General features: G+C 36.4%; 1 protein-coding gene and 1 non-coding gene across 5 annotated transcripts in view; both read left to right on the top strand.

Moving 5' to 3' along the window:
* Positions 1-18,168, top strand: part of HEATR5A (HEAT repeat containing 5A) — a 126,369-nt gene that overhangs the window by 82,063 nt on the left and 26,138 nt on the right. For all 4 annotated transcript variants that reach the window (XM_042989514.1, XM_042989513.1, XM_042989512.1 and 1 more), the window contains 8 exons: positions 4,088-4,327; positions 5,829-6,010; positions 7,417-7,485; positions 8,696-8,875; positions 11,240-11,462; positions 13,387-13,635; positions 15,846-15,973; positions 17,282-17,429. In XM_042989514.1, coding sequence (XP_042845448.1) covers positions 4,088-4,327; positions 5,829-6,010; positions 7,417-7,485; positions 8,696-8,875; positions 11,240-11,462; positions 13,387-13,635; positions 15,846-15,973; positions 17,282-17,429 — 1,419 coding nt within the window. The remainder of the gene's footprint in view (positions 1-4,087; positions 4,328-5,828; positions 6,011-7,416; positions 7,486-8,695; positions 8,876-11,239; positions 11,463-13,386; positions 13,636-15,845; positions 15,974-17,281; positions 17,430-18,168) is intronic.
* Positions 6,671-6,743, top strand: TRNAE-CUC. The gene has a single exon. It is a non-coding gene; the product is annotated as a tRNA-Glu (tRNA).

Genomic DNA, 18,168 nt, shown 5'->3' with positions numbered 1-18,168 from the left:
TATTGGTGGTTACCAGTTGAAATAAAATTGAAAGTGAAAATGTTCTATAAAATTGTTTGCCACTGACAATTTTGTCTGAGTATTTGGATTGTAATTGCTTGTTGCATTTTTCAAGTGAAAATTCTAGTGTTTAACAAACTGAGGGTTGATGGGGGGGTGGGAGGGAGGGGATGGTGGGTGATGGGTATTGAGGAGGACACCTTTTGGGATGAGCACTGGGTGTTGTATGGAAACCAATTTGACAATAAATTTCATATATTGAAAAAAAAAAGAAAATTCTAGTGTTTAAGTCTAACACTTAGGCCTGTGGGTTTTAGTATTCTTCTGATTGTCGTTTATGACTTCCCTGTCTAAAACAAACTAAAAAGTAGGGTTATTTGTACTATAAAATGGATGACCTGACTTACAGTAGCCCCATCGTTTGTTTTCATGCATATAATAGTTGAGGGATTGCATCAAATCAACTTAATAGAAAAATCATCAAAAGTTACAACATTCTGAGCAAGCAAGTTTCTCTATACTTAATAATGTTGATTTCAAACAGGGTTAAAAAATACTGTTATTTACCTAATGTATTTGTGAGTATAAGATAATGGTTAATGATAATGTGTATTAGAGTCTTTCAAATTTGTATCTTTGGAGTAAGAGAGAAAATAAATGAAAGGAAGAAAAGAGACAAATCAGTTCTCTTCCAGGTACTGTACATACTTTATCTGATTTAATCCTTTAACCATCCAGTGAGTAGGAAGTTAATATTCCATTTTGCACAAGAGAAAACAAGGTTTGGAAAGGTTAGGGAATATGTCCAAAGACATACACAGGTAGATTCAGACTTTACCCTGCATGACTTTAAAATCCAGCTTTCCATGGGGCACCTGGGTGGCTCACTCGGTTAAGCATCTGACTTAGGCTGAGGTCATGATCTCACAGTTCGTGGGTTCAAGCCCCACATTGGGCTCTGTGCTCACAGCTCAGAACCTGGAGCCTGCTTTGGATTCTTTGTCTCCCTCTCTTTCTGCTTCTACTTATGCTCTGCTCTCAAAAACCTTCCTAAACAAAAGCAAAATGAACTATTGGGACTTCATCAAGACAAAAACTTCTGCACAGCCAAGGGAACAATCAACAAAACTAAAAGGCAACCTATGGAATGAGAGATATTCGCAAATGACATATCTGATAAAGGATTAGTATCCAAAATCTATAAGAGTTTTTAAAACTCACGACCCAAAAAACAAATAATCCAGTGAAAAAAAAGGGCAGAAAACATGAATAGACATTTTTCCAAGAAGACATACAGAGGGCTTACAGACACATGAAAAGATGCTCAACGTCACTCATCCTCAGGGAAATACAAATCAAAACTATGTTGAAATACCACCTCACACCTGTCAGAAGGGCTAAAATTAACACCACAGGAAACAACCGATGTTGGCAAAGATGCAGAGAAAGGGGGAACCCTCTTACACTGTTGGTGGGAATGCAAACTGATACAGTCACTCTGGAAAACAGTATGGAGATTCCTCAGAAAATTAAAAATAGAGCTGTCCTACCATCCAGCAATTGCACTAATAGGTATTTATCCAAAAGATAGAAAAATACTGATTCAAAGGGGCACATGCACCCCAATGTTTATAGCAGCACTATCAACAATAGCCAAATTATGGAAAGAGCCCAAATATCCATGAATGGATAAAAAAGATGTGGTGTATGTACACAGTGGAATATTACTCAGCCATCAAAAAGAATGAAATCTTGGGGCACATGGGTGGCTCAGTCAGTTAAGTGTCTAACTTTTGATTTTGGCTCAGGTCATAGTCTCATGTGAGTTTGAGCCCCATGTCGGGCTCTGTGCTGACAATGCGAAACCTGCTTGGGATTCTCCTTCTCTCCCTCTGTTTCTGCCCCTCCCCCACTCATGCTCTGTCTCAAAAAAAAAAAAAAAAAGAATGAAATCTTGCCATTTGCGGTGACATGGATGGAACTAGACTGTTAAACTAAGTGAAATAAGTCAGTCAGAGAAAGACCAGTACCTTATGATTTCAGTCATATGTGGAATTTAAGGAACAAAAAGAGGGAAATAAACCATGAGACTCTTAACTATGGAGAACAAACTGAGGATTAATGGAGGGAGGTGTGGGGGAGATGGGCTAGGTGGGTGATGGGTAGTAAGGAATGCACTTGTGAGGAGTACTAAGTGTCGTGTGTAAGTGATGAATCCCTGAATTCTCCTCCTGAAACCAATGTTACACTATATGTTAAACTAGAATTTAAATAAAAACTTTAAAAAAATAATAGTAAAATTCAGCTTCCTACTATATTTCAGTAGCTCTTAAACTCAGTTACTCAAGCTTTATAATTTAATGTATTATCTGAATTATGTTGAAGAAAGGCATCATTTTTTAAACTTTGTTTTACATTCTCCACTGTCTCCCTTGATTCTTATTGCTCCTCTTCTCTTCCATTGATTTATATCTGTTCTTTCAGTTACTATGCTTTATATGTTTTCCTTTGTTGAGGCTCTCTTCTATCCCACCACTTGAGAACTTACAAGAACTTCTCCTTTGGAAGAAAATCTGTATGTGCGTAGATAAACAGGTTGATTACACTTTTCTGGTATCTCACCTATTTCTGGTATCTCCCAGAGCTTTGTGCTCGGTTTTCTTTTACCATTTGTTCTTTATCCTTTGTAGTTTGGCTTTATCCTTTCTTATTAAGAAAACACATAGGGCGCCTGGGTGGTTCCGTAGATTGGGCATCTGACTTCGGCTCAGATCATGATCTCACAGTTCATGGGTTCATGCGCCATATTAGGTTAGGTGCTGATGGTTAGGAGCATGGAGCCTGCTTCAGATTCTGTGTCTCCCTCTCTCTCTGCCCCTCCCTCACTTGTGTGCTGTCTCTGTCTCAAAAATAAACATTAAAAAAAATTTTTTTTAAACAAAAAATGAAAACACACATTTCAGTCTGTTGACTTATTACCTTAGTCTTAAGACAGGACTTTGCTATAATTTTGTGACATCTTTGCTTTCATAACACACTCAAGAAATGTTGACATACAAGATAATTTAAGGGGCCCTGGGTGGCTTAGTCGGTTAAGCATCTGACCCTTGATTTCGGCTCAGGTCATGATCTCACAGTCAGGAGATCAAGCCCCTTGTCAGGCTCTATGCTGGCTGTGGAGCCTGCTTAAGATTCTCTCCCTCTGTCTCCCACTGTCCCTTTCCTGCTTGCATGTGCACTCTTTCTCAAAAAATAAAAACAATTTATTTAAAAAAAATTTTTTTTAACATTTATTTTTGAGAGACAGGCACAAGTGGGGGAGGGGCAGAAAGCGAGAGAAGGAGACACGGAATTTAAAGTAGTCTCTAGGCTCCGAGCTGTGAGCCCGACACGGGGTTTGAACCCACGAACCATGACATCATGACCTGAGCTGAAGTCGGACACTTAACCAAGTGAGCCACCCAAGCGCCCCAAAAAGTAAAAAAAAGTTTAAAGAAGATATTTTAAGGGAAAAAAGGTTGGTCTCTTTTATAGCCTAGTTCAATTTGAAGTTGAGTTAAACAGAGTTAATAAGTTAACAGTTAATATAAGGAAGAAATAATTCATTCCTCACTGCTCAGGCCATTGGGAAAATATGAGACTATAAATGACAGAAATGAGCCTATCTTAAGAAAAATATTTTCAGATGTGTTTAGTAGGTTCAGGAACCTTCTTAAATCTGTTCAAAGCCCTAGTGTTAAAACAGTCTCCCTAGTGCAATCCCTCATACTCTGGATATGAGAGAATTTTGAGCCTCCTTAAGCATAACTGTCTACATACAGGGGACTGATGATTATCCTAGTATTTAGTATCATGTCTATAGTATCACGTTTAGTTTGTTAACTTTCAATATAATTGGAACAACTTTGTCATTTTGACCTGGAACAGTTCTTAAAGCATTTCTTTGGATACCACTGCTGCCTGTAGTTACTAGATATGATTATATTACACTGTTGAAGGTTTATAAGCAACAATTCTAGTCTCAATTTGAAGTCATAAATATGTCTTCCATTTGATTGTAATTACATGTATTCTCCCTTGATAAAAGATTTTACAACTGTAACTTGTGTGGATACAATGCAAGAAGAGGAAGGAGATAAAGGGGATGATGCCTCAGTTCTGACCACCAGAAATGATGACAAATCCTATCCCTTTACCAATCCCCGATGGGCCACTAGAGTCTTTGCTGCCGAATGTGTCTGTAGGATAATTAACCAGTGTGAGAATGCACACAGCGCACATTTTGACATTGCTTTAGCACAAGAAATGAAAAAAAGGGATTCAAGAAGTAAGTGACATAATAATGAAGAGACCAAAGCATATACATAGAAATGTTGTCTGCCTATGTTTTTAATATTAATTTAAGAAGTAAAACTAGAAAGAAAGTAGTTTGTATTGTTCCAAATCAGTTATGAAACTGACTATAATATTTATATAAACTAAAAGTTAAGCATAGTTCTAATGTTTTAACACATTTTTAATGATTAAGCTTCTTAAATAGTCATTTACTTATGTTTAATGGGCATGTGCATGAGTTAAGTTTATAATCATGTTCTTGGAAAGTAGTTTGTGCACTATTAGCTAGCTCCAAAAATTTATTTTCTGAATTATAACCTATAGTAATTTTGCTTATAGATTATTTTGGTTTCATAAATATTACCCAGAAAACGTTTGAGCGTATCACATTGTAAAGTAAACCTGCTTGCAAGATCATTTCCCCCTTTTTTTGTTCAGTTTTATTGTCTGTACCTAAAGGGATCTGTGTGTGTATTATGGTTTGGTGTCTAATTTTCAAAATTCACTTAAGCACATTATTTTCAAAGACACAGTGCACATATCTAAAAGCCATGGATATATTTTTTACCAGACAAAAGAATTATATAGCAAAATGTTGCTATTGTCAGTGTGGGAGTACGAATTAGGTATCTGTGTTTTAATGATTTTTCAAGCAAGCATTTATTGAGTGATAAGCACCATGCTAGACCAATAGGTATAAAATTAGTATATCAGAGATGTTTTTAGTAATTCCTTTGTTCCCAATTAAAATTGTAATTGGCACTTGCTAAGATGAGTTGGTTTCTTTATTGTGACCCATAACATTCTTAAAATTAGTCCCAGATATATTTTAGGTAGAATTTAGTTGTACCCCTGAACATTTTATTGTTGGAATATTATTAAAGGATTGTCCTGTGTCCTGTAGAATTATTATACTGAAGAATGTATTGTAGGAATGAAAGGAATTCTCATTTATAATTTTATAGCTACAAATATTTTTTAATATTCCCGTTATTTGTATGTGTGCCAAGACATAGAAAAATAAGATAATCTAGTCCAAATAAAGAACCACATAAAACTGTTTTTCAAAAGAAATGTTAAGTCTTTTAGCTTCAACTTGGCACAAAGAGAAAAATTAGCTGCCTAATTCGTCAACACCCAAAGTTTCCTAAATATCTTCTAAAATGCTTTTATTGAAAAGTCCGAACAAAGTTTTTATTGATAGTACTACTAATACTCTTTTAAAGGATGCTAATTTTGCCTTTGGTTTTTGAATAGCTGTGTAATTGTTTGCTTTGGGAGTTTATTGCTGTGATTGTTTGCAGGAGCCTAGTAACTCCATCTTTAAAGTCTATGTTTAACAAACAGTAAAACAAAACAGTAAATCAAATCAGAGGTATTTAAAAGAAAGTCTAGAAAAGTCTGTGCAATCAAAGGGAGAAGAAATGATTACTTAACATAAATCTTAGTTCCAGCATATGCTTTTTCTTGATAAGACTTTTTTAATCTTGTAGATGACTTTTTGGTGCTACATCTTGCCGACTTAATTCGCATGGCCTTTATGGCTGCCACAGATCATAGTGACCAGCTCCGTCTTTCTGGCCTTGAAACACTGTTAGTTGTTATTCGGCGATTTGCAGCTATTCCAGAACCAGAGTTTCCAGGTCATGTGATCCTGGAACAGTATCAAGCCAATGTAAGCACTTTCTGTTAGAGAATTTTATTTTTTAACACCTTGGATAAAAAGTCTGTGAAAGTAATTACTACTTTTTTTTTACATAATGAGTATATGTCTCTGCTAATATGTCACCAATATATAATCAGCATATAGAAAATGTGTATGTTTGAAGAAGAAATCTCCGAAGTAAAAGCAAAGTGGTACATAAACAGGTCTTTTATAACAGTAAAGGTTAATAGTCAAAACCTGCTAGGTAATGTGGGGGAATAAAGTACTCTGCTAATTAAATTCTTTACAAAATACCTGAATATTCCTAAGATATGCTGAATCATTACTAAATATTCCATTTAGGCTACATGCTTGTCACTCCTGGAATAGATGAGTGTTCTGTCACACACATTACATGTAATCCTCCAGCAACATTTATCCTTCCCTACCTCTCATGATTCAGAGACAGCTTTTGTGGGTTAGCATTTAGGGAGCCAGGAACAGTTTACCAGTAGACTAGCTGTCTCCATCACATCTTCCTAGCAGGAAATGCCCATGTATGTTCCAGGAGAAAGCAAAAGGAAGGGACTCGAGTTATATAGAACTGTCATATTAGAATGAAATATTACAATTCACTGTAAGGGGAGCTCTGTTATATTCTTAGCCCTCTTAAAATTGCAAATGAGTGGCACCTGGCTGGCTCAATGGGTAGAGCATGGGACTCTCAATCTCAGGGTCATGAGTTCGAGCCCCATGTTGGGCATAGAGCTTGTTTTAAAAAATTGCAATGATAGAAATATAATTACAGCTCACTTAAACTGAAGAGGAAAATTATTTTCAAGAATCGCAGTTGGCTCTGTTGTCTTGTACACCAGCTTTATTCTCAAGTTTGCTCTCTCCAAGTTGTATCAAAATGGCTCTCTCTTAGCACCCAGTCTTTTTTTTTTTTCTTAAATTTATTTATTTTGAGAGAGTCAGAGTGCAGATGGGGGAGGGGCAGAGAGAGAAGGAGACAGAATCCCAAGTAGGCCCTACACTGCCAGCACATAGCCTGACTCAGGGCTCCACGACCTGAGCTGAAACCAAGAGTCAGACGCTTAACTGACCGTCCAGGTGCTCCACGCACCCATTCTTAAAAAGAGACCATGCTTCTGTCCCAGTATTCCCAGCAAACGTCTTCAAGGAGAGCTTTCATTACCCCTGGTTGGATCCCTGGAGTCACCAGTGCTCTCATCTCCATAGCAACAACAGGAGATAAGAGAAGGTTACTCGAAGGAAAATTGAGGTGCTTTTATCTAAAAACAGATATAGTGGACAGGCAGAAAGAAACAGGTGTCCAGAATACCTATTGTAAACAATTTAAAAATATTAAAGAGATGAAGAGTTTGCGCTATCTTACTTATTGATGCTTGGTATTTCCTATCATTTGTTGCCAGGTAGGAGCGGCACTTAGGCCAGCCTTCGCCTCAGAGACACCACCTGATGTCACTGCCAAAGCATGTCAGGTAAATGGTTAAAAAGACAGAACTTAAAAAGTAAAAACCTCTCTTAGCACAGGGTATCTTAGAATACTTTAGATTTGTATTTCAAGTGAGATCGAACATTTTTTCATGTATCTAAGAGCCATTATAATCTACAGTTTTAAAGTTGCTTTTCTGGGAGTGATTGTCAGACTTTCAATATCCAGCCCTAAAGCAGAACTGACTTGAATTATTTCTAAACATAATGGAATAAACTAACTTTAGTCCATTCTTTCAACTTTCTTTTATTCACTTGTATTCACTTGTATTTGAGTACCTTGAATATTCAGAGAACTGTATTAAATGTTGTATGAGGTCTCTATTATCACTTCATTGTATTCTTGCTGTAAGTCATTAAAATCTTTTGTTAAATGAGACAGGAAGTAAATAAATAGATGGAAGGGGAAAAATTAGTTTTTTCTAGAAAAAGAAAAATACTGTGATCCAGGAAAACCTCTGATAATTGAGCAAATTGTTTGCATTGGAGAATTATTAATGATGTTTTGTTTTAAAACATTTTTAGTATCTCATTTTCAAAATAACCAAAATTTTCATTGGGGTTTTAAATGTTAAGTTCTTTATCTTTCAGCAGTTATCTTAATTAACCACACAATCTCTGCTTTTAAAAGAGTAAGAAGAAATAATCAAGATTGAATTTTTTTTTAATGTTTTATTTATTTTTGAGAGAGAGAGAGAGAGAGAGAGAGAGAGACAGAGTGAGCAGGGGAGGGGCAGAGGAAGAGAGAGAGGAACAGAGGATCCCAAGCAGGCTCTGCATAGAGAGTGCAGATGTGGGGCTCAAACCATGAATCACGAGATCATGACCCAGGCTGAAGTTGGACGTTCAACCAACTGAGCCACCCAGGCGCTCCAATCAAGATTGAAGATTTAATTCAAATGTTAATCCAAACATTTATTAAAGTGGTACCTTTCGTGTCTGCATTTCTCCATATTAATAACACCTGAAACTCTCTGATTTATATACTAACCAGCACTGGTTTCCTTGCTTCAACCTTAGACTTCATTCCCTTTTACAATGCTGGCTTTTGACTGGCATTATCAGCCACATCCTTTGGGTTTCCTGATAGCAAGATGATTTCATTGTCTAGATTCCTGAGATATAGGTGAGCTCTGCTGAACTTACAAGGGAGGTATTTTTAATTTTTAAATGTAACTTAATTTTCTTAAAAACCAGGTTTGCAGTGCCTGGATAGCAAGTGGAGTTGTGAGTGACCTTAATGATCTCCGAAGAGTTCATCAGTTGCTTGTTTCATCATTAACAAAAATACAGGCTGGAAAAGAAGCTCTGAGTCACTTATATAATGAAAGTGCTTCTACCATGGAGATCTTAGCTGTGCTGAAAGCCTGGGCAGAGGTTAGTGTGCTTCTCCATTTATAACTGGAATTTTAGAAGTTGTTAATAAACACCATAGGCTATAAATTGAAATTGACTGTTTAAAACACAATAAGTCCATTTTTAAGGTTAAGAAAAGATGTTCAACATGAGATTTTTTTATATATTAATTGACTTTTTAGCCAAGCATTCTAAAATATCTTTTATTGCCTGTTATCTGCTACTTTAGGCAGGGGCAGCCATGAGCTGCAAGGACTTTATAATAACCAGTGGAAATCAACTTTTATTGACATCTGAATTTTGGAAGTGTGGGTTTGCTTGTATGTTATATCAATTCTGTACATACTTCACTGTTTTTTTAGAGCTCTTTCACAGAATAGCTTTTAATTATTAAATAACAGTCATTTTCTTTTCCAAAATTAGTGAAATCTTATAGGAAAATGTTTAACTTTATTTACTGTTCTAATCAGGAAGAAAGATAAATAATTTTTAGGTTTACTACGAAAATGAGCACATATGAAAGTAGATGGAATAATATAATGCGCTCATGTATACACATCATTGGGGTTTCAGCAGTTCCCAAGCTTGGCCAGCCTCAGTTCATATATCATCTTAATGAAGGTATATAGTCTCAGATTGCAACTGAGAGAATTAACCAATATGTAAAAAAACATTTCCTCCATTAGAGCAAATTAAAACCTGAAGATTGGAGTCCATGTATTTTTGTCATTATTTGGGTTTGACAAACCTTATTTAGGAAGTAGTTCTGCCTAGAACTAATGATCTTTAACAGTAAACTCTGTATGCTTTTAAACATTTGCTGTTAGTAGAGCAAACAGAAATTTTCTCTTCTCTCTAACCTATTTTTATAAATAATTCTCTACTTATGTAGTGTTCTTTATAATAATTTTAATCTCTGGGCTCTTGCTTAAGCCCCTTATCTCCCATTCTCTCCTCAGTAAAAATAATGACTGACGAACAGATTCTGTACAACCAAGGTCCATAATCTCCTATCTAAAATCCTTGGAGCCAGATACATTTGGAATTCAGAATTTGGGGAATTTTTGAAAAGTAATACAGTACATATTCCATGTATCCCTCCAAAAAATTGAAGCAATACCATAGAATCTATAATCAAGCACATTGATATAGTTGTAGTAAAATGTTTGAATATTCACACTATGTTGAATGGAGACTAAATCGTCTCAAATAAATTCAGTCAATTTTGCCACCAAATTAAGTATTTTTCAGGGCTTTTTAGATGTCAGAATTGTAGATAAAGGGGTAGAACATGTTATATCCTGTGTTGAATACTTTCACATTCTTGTTTTTTTGGTTTTTTTTTTTTTGGTCTGAGAATCTGTAAACATTTCTCACTTGTATGTGCCCTGAGGTCATCTAGAAACTATTGTTATGGTAGCTTCCAATGTAGTAACACTGCAATTGTGCTTTCAAAATGTAAATGCAGGCTCATGTGTAACTTAACATGCTTTGTCTGTTACAAATCTATCTTTAGGAAATTCTTAGATATCAAAATCAAATTTATTCCATTACCAGCAGACCCTGAAAAACATTCATAAACTCAAGACCATAAAAAAAAACAGATTTCAGACTTAGCTCTTTTACCATGAAATGAAAATAAAGTATCTTCTTTGCATGTTACTTCTGGAATAATGTCTAAAACATATATAGGCCTCTCTTTTTTTTTTTTTATCTTTATTTATTTTGAGAGAGAGTGAGCGAGCACGCACAAGAGTGGGGGAGGAGCAGGGAGAGGGAGAGAGAGAATTCTAAGCAGGCTCCACACTGTTAGCACAGAGCCCGAAGTGGGCTCTAACTCACAAACTGAGATCATGACTTGAGCCGAAACCAAGAGCCAGATGATTAACTGACTGAGCCACTGGGGCTCCCCTACTTTCACATTTTACAGTCCTATGAACAGTCCATCTTCATTCTATTTATGTAAACTTTTTATGGTGATTTAGAAGTAACTTTGAAAGAATATTTTCAGTATTTCAGCTTATTGCCACTCAGAAATGGCCATCTGAAGCCATTTATTGAGGTAGATTATAGGGCTATAACTAGACTCAGTGAGAAAGAGTGTTGTGATCATTTAGTTGGAGCTTTCAGGGATGTCAAAGTGCAGAATGGTGGCATAGTTGTCAAGCATTTGCTATCCCTAGTTGCATCCCATTAAAGAGAATATTTTTAGATCTTTCTGTCCCAGTTTGTGTGTGTGGCTACATGTGTATACCTTGGTATCAGAGTGCATTTGAAGTACAGCATGCTTAAAAGTAAGGTTGGTCTCCTCAGCAAGATAAAAATATTTTAGCACCTTTTTAATGGGTATAAGAGCTTCCTAATTACAAATTAACCCTTTAACAGGTCTACATAATTGCTGTAGAAAGACATAAAAGCCACAGACAACCTTTGAAGACTACCACCTGTTCAGAAGAGAGTGTCAGAAATGGGTCATATTCATCAGATGGACTGCTTGACTTGGTTCACACAGACCTGGGCACGCTGAGTAGGCTCTGGCTTGCTGCGCTTCAGGATTTTGCTCTCTTAACTTTGCCTTCAGAATTTGCTTCCCAACTTCCGGTTGAAGGTAAGGGGTTTGTAATAGATGTACATAATTCCTAGAGTGACAGTAACTTTTCAGAATTTATCCCTTAGCAAGTAATATTTATCTGAAACATTTTCTGTAGAATAATTTCCATTTATAGACTAAGCATGTGAGTGTTGCTTGAGGCTAGATACCCTGAAGTTGACCTTCTAGATAATAAGGCATGCACATCTTACCTCACAAGATACTGCCATATTGCTCTCCAAAGCAGTTATAACAATTTTTTTTAAGTTTATTTATTTATTTTGAGAGAGACAGAGACCATGCAAGTGAGGAAGGGGTGGGGGGCGGGGGGGTTGCGGTGTAGAATCCTAAGCAGGCTCCATGTTGCCAGCACAGATGCCATTGAGGGGCTTGAACTCAAAAAACCATGAGATAATGATCCTTGCCAAAACGAAGAGGCAGATGCATAACCAACTGAGCCACTCAGGGGCCCTAGCAGTTAAAACAATTCATATGCCCACCAACAGCATGTTTCTGTTTCACTACATCTTCTATCATTATGTGTTGTCATACTTGATCATTTCTGCCATTAGGTGGGTATGAAATAGTTTTTCATTGTTTTATTTTGTTTTTTCATTGATTGAAAACCTTTTTTTATAGTTTTATGGGCTAAGTTTCTTCTTCCATCAATCACCTAGTCATAGGCCTTGTCCATTTTCTACTTGGTATTTGTCATGATTTTACTGACTTGTTAATCTCTTATATAACTTTGGTATCATTCCTTTATGAATGCATGCTTCCCAAGTCTATAGCTTATTCTTTCTTTATTTTTCTAAAACTAATGTAATCAGTCATTTATGGTTTATGGTTTTGTGTAACACCTGATAGATTTTTTTTATTTAAGATCATAAAGACTAGAAGCATTACAGTTTTGCTTTTTACATTTTGGGCTTTAGTGCAGCTAGATTTATTTTGTGTGTATGGAATGGGGATAACATCTAATTTTGTAGTCCGTGATTAATACTGCATTTTATGGATTGGATATTTGGTAGCCACTTTTATTCTTCATGTTATTCCAAAATGTTGTGTGTGGGGGTTTGTTTGTGTTTTGGTTTTTTGTTTTGTTTTGTTTTTACTCTTTGATAAATTCTAAATCAGCCTGCCAACTCCTATTAGAATTTTACCTGGAATTATACACAAAGAGATAGGAGTGGTTTTTGTACTTTTCAGTAGCATCAAAATGTAAATAAACTGATTTATTGGCATAGTTGTCAGCCACTAGTGAATGACAGGCATGAATCAACATAAGTAAATCTCAAAAACATAAAGTTAGGTGAAAAAAAGCAAGTTCAAAAAGGTTACATATGGGGCACCTGGGTGGCTCTGTCTGACTTCAGCTCAGGTCATGATCTCACAGTTTGTGAGTTCAAGCCCTGAGTCGGGCTCTGTGCTGACAGCTCAGAGCCTGGAGCCTGTTTCAGATTTTATGTCTCCCTCTCTCTCTGCCCCTCCCCTGCTTGTGCTCTGTCTCTCTCTCTCTCTCTCTGTCTCAAAAATTAAAAAAAGGTTACATACAATATGGGGTCTTTTAAGTAAAGTTAAACACAAAATAATAGCACATATTATTTATGAATACAAACATCTATTGTGGGAGTGATTTCACACTGACCTGAAGAGAATGGTTATAGAAGAGGGATAAAAATTAGTGGTATAACTAAGTTCTAGGTTTTTTTTTCTTTTTCTTTTTTATAAGTAATGATTTAAGAAAGGCAAAATGTTTATATTAATCTTGTAAGTAAGTAAATGGGCAGCAATGTTTGTTTCAAATACACACCACATATAAGTTCCTTAAAGAAACTTGGGATGATAGGAATGATTTGTTATCTTACAACAAAGAAGACAAAAGATGTAGTAGGAGCTAATCTCTTTTATTCCTCCTTAAACTGCTTCCGCTTTTTTGTAGGTGGTGCTTTCTACACAGCAGAGACTAGTGAAAATGCAAAATTGCATTATTACAATTCCTGGGCACTTATCCTGCATGCTACAGCATTGTGGCTTACCAGCACAGGCTTTGTGGTTGCTGACCCAGATGAAGGAGTATCTCATCTTTCAAGACCTGTAACACCTACTTCTATGTGTCAAGGTTCATCATCGGGGGCTACAGTAAAGTCACCTGAGGATGTCTGCACTGATAGATTCCATCTTATTTTAGGTCAGTAAAAGAACTAACAATCTTCTAACCCTACAAAGTTTTTCTTGAATTGTGCCTCACTGTCTATCAACTCTTGGTGGTGATTACCTCATCTTTGTTAGGTGTTAGTGATAACCTTGATATAAATGAGTGAACTTATATACATTTTACAAAATTGCAGATGTCATTAAGTCTAGAATCCCATTTACAGGCTGGCTTCAGCATCATGTTGAATGAATGATAGAAATTATAAGACAATCCTAGTCCTTTGTACATAATTTTTAAAAGATCCATGTAGATCTATACATTTTTGGGGGGCGCCGGGGTGGCTCAGTCAGTTAAGCATCCAACTTTGTAAGCTCCAGTCATGATGTCACAGTTCATGAGTTCAAGCCCCACATCAGGCTCTGTGCTGACAACTCAGAACCTGGAATCTGCTTCAGATTCTGTGTCTCCCTATCTCCCTGCCCCTACCCCACTCATGCTCGCTCACTCACTCTCTCTCTCTCTTTCTTTCTCAAAAATAAACATTTTTTTTAATTATAAAATTTTTAAATTTCTCTGTATATATTAAAAATATCAATATACTGAGGCAGTCTACCTGTCCCCACTGTGGGCTCCTATCTGCATTCTTAAGGATTTCAAGGTTCAAGTATACTCAAAGGTACAAAAGTGCAAGCAAATATTTAAGGTCAAAGATAAATGAGATTTTTTTAGATTATGAAGTTTAATCCATTCTTTGGCTTTCCTGGAACTTCACTTTTGTAAAGTTTATTTATTTATTTTGAGAGAAAGAGAGCCCCTATGTGAGGAGGTGGGGGGAGCAAAAAGAGAGAGAGAGGGAGGGAGAGAGAGAATCCCAGGCACATTCTGTACTCACAGCACAGAGCCCAACTCATGGCTTGAACCCACGAACTATGAGATCACGGCCTGAGCTGAAATCCAGAGTGGGACGCTTAACCAACTGAGTCATCCAGGCACCCTGAGGAACTTCATTTTTAAAGTGAAATAATCTTTCTGAGATACAGTGAGTCTCTAGAATAAATGAAAGAAATGTTTCGTATTTTACCTAGTTCTTAGAAAACAACACATTAGCTCATTACCTATAAAGAAATTATTGATTAAATAAAATATAAGGGTTACAAATATAAATGATTAAATAAACTTTATGGTTCAGAAAACTTCTATTATTATTCCTTCTCAGGCCAGACATGATCAGATTTCCTATATCCTTGGGTATATTAAACTTTATTTCCGTTTGCCTTGAGATAAGAGCTTTTTAAAAACAAACTTCAGAATGAAGAAGGGCAGTTACTATGAGCATAAGCTATGCAGTTTGACTACCTCAGTTCAAATTCTTCATGTACCACATTGTAACTGACCTTGAGCCAATTAAATAACTTAAGCTCTGTGTGTTCATCTCTCTATCAAAAAGAGTGTTAGTACCTGGGGTGCCCAGCTGGCAGTAGAGCATGAGACTCTTGATATCCTGGTTGTGAGTCCAAGGCCCATGTTAGGTGTGGAGATTACTTAAAAATCTTAACAAAGAAAAATAGTACCTACTTCGTCAGCTATGATGAGAATGAAATGAAATGGTAGATGTAAAGATACAGTGATCCATGATAATCACTCACTTTTAGTAAGGTTAAGGTTATACAACTGCATGTTGGGGTGCCTGGCTGGCTCAGTTGGTAGAGCATGCAACTCTTGATCTTGGGGTCATGAATTCAGGACCCACATTGGTATGTGGACCTATTTAAAAAAAAAAACAACAAACTACATGTTAAGTTCTCTAGTATAATTTTTTTATAATTTTGCATCTTTGAACTATTTCATAGCAACTATGCAGTAGTACACAAGCCTAATTGAGATTATTCTACATGTACCTGTGGATAAAAACAACTAACAAAGAAGACTTGCTTTATCACTTAATTGTTTAGTCTTTTTTTGTTTTGTTTTGTCTTGTTTTGTTTTTTTAAAGTCGGCTCACGCCAAGTGTGGAGCCCACCCGGGGGTTTGAACTCATGACCTTGAGAATAAGAGTCGGATGCTTAACTGACTGAGCTACATAGGCACCCCTTAATTGCTTACTCTTAAATTCATTGTGGTTTGTTTATATTACCTTTCTGCTAAGCTTATTTATATATCTTATCAAAATATAAAATGAGTTCCTTAACTTCATAAACTAAGGATCTCAAAGAAGCCTCCTTCTCTTTTTCGGTTTTCTACAGGAATCAGTGTGGAATTTCTGTGTTCCTTACGCTCGGATGCAACCATGGAAAGCATTACTGCTTGCTTACATGCATTACAGGCTCTTCTAGATGTTCCTTGGCCCAGATCTAAAATTGGCAGTGATCAGGTGATTTCTTGTTTTTTGTTAGGCTTCTGTAGATTTCAAGGAACAGGAATCAAACATGTTCAGGTTACCACAGCAAACAGAAAATGAACACAGAGAAGTAAAAAGAAAACTAAACTTCTGTCCAACTAGGTCTCAGAACTGGAATACTGTCAGTGACTGTACTGAGCCAGGAGCAGTCATGCCTCTGACGTCACTTTCTGTCCCTGCTTCTTCTGTGCTGATTTCTGCTGCCACCAGTTAACCACTCATTATAGCAGCTCTTCAGTTGAACTTAAGCGATCATGATGAGAAGAAGCTATGTTCTAATGGCCAGTATAGTAGCCACTAGCTCCGTGTGGCGTTCCCTCTTTGTATTTTTCTGCTTTGGTGCACCCTGTTCTTTATATACATCTGTATCTTCTATTCCCTTTCCCCAAGAGAGAATCTACTTGGTTCATGTAGTTACGTCTGTTACAGAATATTCCCATTGCCTGAGTTCTCCTTCCTGGTTGTTAAAGAGACTACTGGATAGCCTGTAGGTGGAGTCAGACACTAATATCTGACCCAGTTGTGAGCATGATAATAGGACCACTGTAAAAGTATGGCATTTCCTTTAACTTACTTCCCAAGAGCAACTATTATTTTTCTATGTAGACTGTAAGTTAACCTATTAACACTGTTGTTTATTAGGTTTATATTATTAATCAGCTTCCTACCTGACTTGGATTGTACTTAAATAAATTCTGAACTTTTTGTTCTTGCTTATTCTGTATGTTAAAACAAGTATAATAATGACAGATTTACTCTGTTATTTTCAAAGATGAAAGAAAGCCAACAGAGTAAGCACTAGAAGAGAAAAGTGGAAAATGAGAGAATATTTGTCCAGTGTATTTTATTCTTTAGAAAGATGTCCATTGTATGCTTATTAACTTATCACTTTTAATGTCATCCTTCTCCATCATTCTTTGTTGCTATTACTAGAAAATCTCAGTATAGGTCTGGAAATCTAGATGGCAGTGCTTGAATTCTTTTAGTCACATTTCTCATCTTGTTTTGAAAGTTTCCCTTTCCATGTTCCCACTTTAGGACCTGTGTAAAAATGATCTTTTGTCATAGTGCCATGTCCTGCAAGATTGGACAAAAACCAATCTGGAGTTGGTTTAAAGTAGAACAAGTATTACTTAACTTTATTGTACCTACACCTTTATTCTTTGTGAACAATTTGTTATATTCTCTTTTCAATTTTTTCATGGCATTTAACATTGGTATTTTTAAAAAAGTAAGTATGTGATTTCCACTACAGTTTCCCCTAAATGTTTTCTGTGATAGGACTTGGGCATCGAGTTGTTGAATGTACTACATCGAGTAATTTTGACCCGAGAATCACCTTCTATTCAGTTGGCTTCACTTGAAGTGGTAAGACAGATTATCTGTGCAGCTCAAGAACATGTCAAGGAGAAAAGACGAAGTGCAGAAGGTGAATGTTAACCCATAATGCCAGATTAACCATATTACTATAATCAAATCAGCATTATGTCTTAAAGTCTTCTTAAGTCTGTGTTGTTCTGGTAATATGTTGTGTGTAGTACAAGTAAAACCTCTCTAGGTATAACTTTATGTCCTTTCATTCACCTCTACATGTTAGCTTGGGTATTGTCAGTAGCCAAACCACTATTCCTGGGGAAAATGAGAATTTTAACAAAATACTGGAAGGGGAGAAAATATCCCTTATATTAAGTACTTACTTTAGCTGTGTTTACCAATGTACACAGAAGAACTACTGACAATTTTTTTTAATGTTTATTTCTTTGAAAGAGAGAGTGTGTGAGAGCATGAGCAGAGGAGGTAGAGAGAGAGAGAGAGAGAGAGAGAGAGAAAGAGAGAAAGAATCCCAAGCAGCTCTGCACTGTTAGTGCAGCACCTGACATGGGGCTCTGTCTCAAGAACCGTGAGGTCATGACCTGAGCCAAAATCAAGTCATATGCTTAACCGACTAAGCCACCCTGGTGCCCGTGACAATTTTTTTTTTTTAAGTTACTTATTTAAGTAATGTCTACACCCAGCATTGGGGCTCAAACTCACGACCCCAAGATCAAGAGTCACTTGTTCTTCCTCTTGAGCCAGCCAGGTGCCCCGTAACTACTGACAATTTTTTAATGACTGACTTTTTGCAAAGTAATTAAATTGTTTGTTTATAAGTCTAATTTGGTATTGAT

Source organism: Panthera tigris, chromosome B3, assembly GCF_018350195.1.
Source record: "Panthera tigris isolate Pti1 chromosome B3, P.tigris_Pti1_mat1.1, whole genome shotgun sequence".
Lineage (NCBI taxonomy): Eukaryota > Metazoa > Chordata > Mammalia > Carnivora > Felidae > Panthera > Panthera tigris.
The sequence above is the reverse complement of the archived record's forward strand: the minus strand, read 5'-3'. Positions and strand labels throughout refer to the sequence as shown.